The sequence below is a fragment of the Setaria viridis genome, chromosome 8 (assembly GCF_005286985.2).
Source record: "Setaria viridis chromosome 8, Setaria_viridis_v4.0, whole genome shotgun sequence".
NCBI lineage: Eukaryota > Viridiplantae > Streptophyta > Magnoliopsida > Poales > Poaceae > Setaria > Setaria viridis.
Genome location: NC_048270.2, coordinates 9,311,448 through 9,315,619, shown reverse-complemented (window position 1 = coordinate 9,315,619; position 4,172 = coordinate 9,311,448). Strand labels below are relative to the sequence as shown.

The window sequence follows — 4,172 nt, the reverse complement described above, 5'->3', positions numbered from 1 at the left end:
AGCTCACTCTCTGTGATCATTGCGGGTGCCCTTAGGTAAGCTAGTTTTGTGTAAGTACGATGGTTACACTGAAGTGGTAAAGTAAGTTTGGTAAAGTAAGTTCTCAGTTATCTTCAATAGAGACATAGTAAGCTTGAACGTTTTTAGCCGCAAATGTAAGTAGTAACATGAAAATGTGAACTGTTGGTTACCAATAAAGTAAACAAAGTTACAGTGAAACGCAGCTAAGTTTGAGCACAAACGAAGTTCACACTGAAATTTCTGTAACTGAATGGCACACTCATGGTTTTTAATTTCCACATGAACAGAGGATACTTAATAGTAAGTTTGGCACCACTTGGACCTAAACTCGGCCAATCACGTCGGTGCAGAGGACCAGTTTACACTTGAACCTAAGGTTGCTACAATTTGCTGTCAACTCTAATTTACGTAGGTGAGGGTGACGAGCTTTTCTGATATGTTTTTTTCCTATAATTTTTTGTTCACGCGTAGGATAATGCCGCGTCTCTTCAGGGCCTCATTTTGCAGTACGAAAATCGCAATTACTTTATTCGAGTCATCCCCCAATTCTTTTTTAAAACAAAAAAAATTCCTTCCACCAATATAACTAACAGTAAAACCTGATTTGTTGGTTGCCAATACAACGTATGGGCTGTAACTTTACGCTAAAATTTACAGCGAAACATAGCTATGGTGCTCGTGACTCTGCTCTCCATGACACGAGAATAGTTAATATGTTTGGCATTTACTTGGAGAGAAATTTTAGAGAAATTATTACTTGTGTCGATGCAGAGGATCAGTTTACACATTGGTAACCTACAGAAAGAAAAACTTTGCAGTTTGGTAGACACGGGAAGCTAGGAGTGGGTGCACAGGATGTCGCCAGAACTGCTATGTGATGTCTCTCTGTTACTGGCTTAGCTGATTCAGAGCAGGCTACAGGAACAAAGGTTTGACTGCTACAATCAGATGGATTTAATCCATGAACAATCATCCCATACACCTTCAAGTGATTTGAACTTTTCTATTTTCCACTGTATGTCTGATCAGTGATCAGTATGCACCGGCCCATAGTCATAGAGGTTAGCACTGAAGTGTTCAGTGTCACAGGTCAGCATTAGCACAATCAATTGTTAGAGACAACGGATCTTGAAAAATTGTTAGATTAGTTACAAGGATGAAAAATATAAACTGCATCTTTTCTTCAGCCCGATCAGCGCAGGCCTAACTTTGATGTTAAAAAGAGTGCTGAAGATGGACTAGGAGAGGGGGAGACACGGAGTTGGATTACCAGTCACAACTATTTATGATTCTTCATCTCAGAGGTATAAGAAGAAGCAACCTTATTTCCGCACAACACTAGGCTTACTGCTAGCTAACCAAAAAAGAAGCTGGGAACTCTGAGAATAGCTGTGTTTGGATGAGAATGATGGTGGGGGTGAGATTATCCACCATAGCATTCATGAAGCCCAGCTATATGGGAAGATAACATTGAAGTTTGAACCACAGACTACCTTTTACTGCTAAATATTCAGAAATGCATGCAAGGGGTTAACAAAAATGTAAGGAACAACAAGAGAAGAGCACCAACTAGATTCTTTTTTTTAAAAAAAAGAAAGAAAACTCTAATGAGAACAGCATCCCACAGATAGCAGCAAAACCAAGCATCACAATTTGCACCTTCACGGTAATAATAAACATCATTGACGCGACATATAACAACCTCATTATGCAACTCTATTGATAAATGTACTATCTCCTAAATAGGTTGAAGTTTGCATCAGAAGCTGCCATGACACTCAGCACACCATCTTCATTTTTAATGTTGCTCTCCTAGAAGTCACTCTATTACAGCATTACCCAGAGTACATAAGGAAAATTTATCAATCAACCTTTTCTACAATGGTCGGTCCTTTTTCTTTCCCATGACCCATTCTTATATAACCATCCATGTCTTGTATTGCCGCAACATCCACCCTTACGTTTCTCATGATCTGAAACTGATATGCGCAACAATCAGGCTCTGGACAATTTAGTTAATCACAATGGGCTGAGCGTCGATCTGTTCATTGATTAGATGATTTCCACATAAATAATCTACAGTACTTCATATTCAGTGCATGATATGGATATAGTTTCACCCATTGTGTATCGAATCTATGGAAGGTGAGTGAAATGCACTATTGTAGACAGATGTGTCAAATAAGTACTGCAAAGGTATCTCTCATATTACTTAACTGGTAAAAGTAATGTTCATTTACATGTACACGTAAACGTAATGCTCATGCACTCAATAGTAGGCTAATTCTAGACTTTTAAGAGTAGTGAAGTACCTTTATAACATTCCAACACCAAAGAACTAACATATTTATCAATTGAAAGCTCCTGAAACTGCATAGATGAAGTCCAAGAAACCAGTTCCCTTGAGAAGACCCTTGCCAGTTAAAAGTTCAAAATCTATCAATAAGAGAAAGCCAATTATAGCGGCTTTTCCATTGATCAGTTCATTGTCACTGGTGAAACCGAATCCACCGACATCCTCGTCAACTATCATCCTCACCTGAAAATGTAAAAGGATATAAGCTAGATGTAAAGGTTCAGTTAAATTCTCATTTCACTGAGAATGTAATGGGTCAGACTGAAGTGAATGAGAAAAGAAGGAATCATCTACAGAAGAAATCTTTCTGAAGATGGCCCTTGAAGTAAGAATGAGTGATCAGACAGGGGAAAACTGGTACCTCTTCCACATTGACATCAGATGCAGTAACTCCAGGTTGAGCTTTCCCACTGAATATAATCTCAGCAGATGCTGCACTTTCAGCCCCACTGATGCTGATGTAGATGTTTTCGTCATCTGTTTTCACACGGTAAGTGAATAGTTTCCTCAAAGCAGGCGTAAGGGCCCTGAGGACAGGGTTTTTGGGATACCATTCCTTTATTTCCCCAGTACGAAGATCAAATGTACTTTCAGTTGATGGGCAAACAATGCAGCCATCCTAAAAAACAAAAAAATAAACAAGGTTACATCTTTTGGAAAGAACATGGAATTATATCATATAAGTTGTCCATAAGATATTATAAAAATGTATTGTGTGTCAAAGTCAAAGAGAAAAAAAAAGACTAGCATACACATCATAGACAGTGATGTGGACTGTGGATTAGACAGAATGTGTGAAAGAAACCTTGAAGAATCTTCGAAAACAGAGTTTACAAGTTAAAAGGCTTGATATGGCTGAACAGAAGGGTTCCTCAAATCGTTTCATACAGCGCTATAGGCAAGATAAAGGAGGTTCTGAAACTAATAAAATAAAGCTTTCCTGAGCACTTGCAGCCTATAGGAAACCAAGTGTCACATTTGTGTTCATCAATCATAAATGAAAGTAGTTTCATTAGTTCATGGAGTGGGTACGGATCCGAATGCATGTAGATACATTTTGTCAGACATCAACCACTTAATGATGCATTTTTGGTCAGACAAAACAGGCATAAAGCTGATAGTTCGTCACGCAAAGCACACAATTTAGAAGTATCTTTTTATCTTTTTTTTTGAAACTCTAGAACCAACTAGTGAAGTTTATAATTAGGGAATAATTTGTAACTTCTTTGAAACTAGAGAATTTTCACGGGTTTGGTACTTGATCCCTATTAACATTTCAAATCCCAACCCAACAGTGAGTACTGACATTCCGCCGAGCAGGCTACGAGCGCCCGAAACGCACCTGCGTGAGCTTGGCGTTGAGGAGGCCCTCGGTGTAGGCGCCCTCGGCCGGCGAGCGGTTCTCGATGGCGAAGACCTGGTCCTTGTACCAGAGCAGCAAGATCTCCTCCCCGTCCTGCACGATCACGCGGCGCTCCCCGCGGGGCAGCGCAGCCAGCGGCACGACCGGCACCCACACCGCGCCACCTCCGGCCTCCGCCGTCGCTGGCGCGGCGGAGGGCTCGGCCCCGGACACCTCGGCGGCACGGCAGGCGAGCCTGCAAGAGTGACGGTGGTGGCAGTGACCGTGCCACGCGCGGAGCGAAACGAGAGGGTGGCCGGCGGGGCGGCGGCGGAGGAAGGAGGAGGAGGCGGCCGCGGTGGTGGCTGTGGTTGTGATGGCCGCCATGGGGAGGGGAGTCAGGGTGGAGCGAGGCGAGCGGGAGGGGTGGAGGAGGGGTTTGAGGAGGAGGAG

The 4,172-nt window shown here is 42.2% G+C and overlaps 1 protein-coding gene across 3 annotated transcripts; it reads right to left on the bottom strand.

Annotated features, from left to right (window-relative positions):
* Positions 1–1,649: 1,649 nt before the first annotated feature.
* On the bottom strand, positions 1,650–4,172 carry LOC117834737 (uncharacterized). Of its 3 annotated transcripts, none has more exons than XM_034714265.2 (4): positions 3,720–4,172; positions 2,739–2,996; positions 2,334–2,560; positions 1,650–2,062 (listed from the first exon to the last, which is right to left on the bottom strand). In XM_034714265.2, the coding sequence occupies exons 1-3, from the start codon at positions 4,104–4,106 to the stop codon at positions 2,372–2,374; spliced, it is 834 nt and encodes a 277-aa protein (XP_034570156.1). In that variant the 5' UTR covers positions 4,107–4,172; the 3' UTR covers positions 1,650–2,062; positions 2,334–2,371. The 3 variants fall into 3 exon arrangements, with proteins under 3 accessions (XP_034570156.1, XP_034570155.1, XP_034570153.1); XM_034714264.2 differs by having other exon boundaries at positions 1,650–1,994; XM_034714262.2 differs by having other exon boundaries at positions 1,650–2,000; positions 3,720–4,166.

Bases quoted from the DNA above. Each gene is read 5' to 3' on its own strand.
- LOC117834737 (XM_034714265.2), bottom strand. From the start codon at position 4,106: ATGGCGGCCATCACAACCACAGCCACCACCGCGGCCGCCTCCTCCTCC. The intron at 2,997-3,719 runs GTGCGTTTCGGG...TTTGTTTTTTAG, and splicing joins TCAACGCCAAGCTCACGCAG to GATGGCTGCATTGTTTGCCC. The intron at 2,561-2,738 runs GTACCAGTTTTC...TTACATTTTCAG, and splicing joins CTGATGTCAATGTGGAAGAG to GTGAGGATGATAGTTGACGA.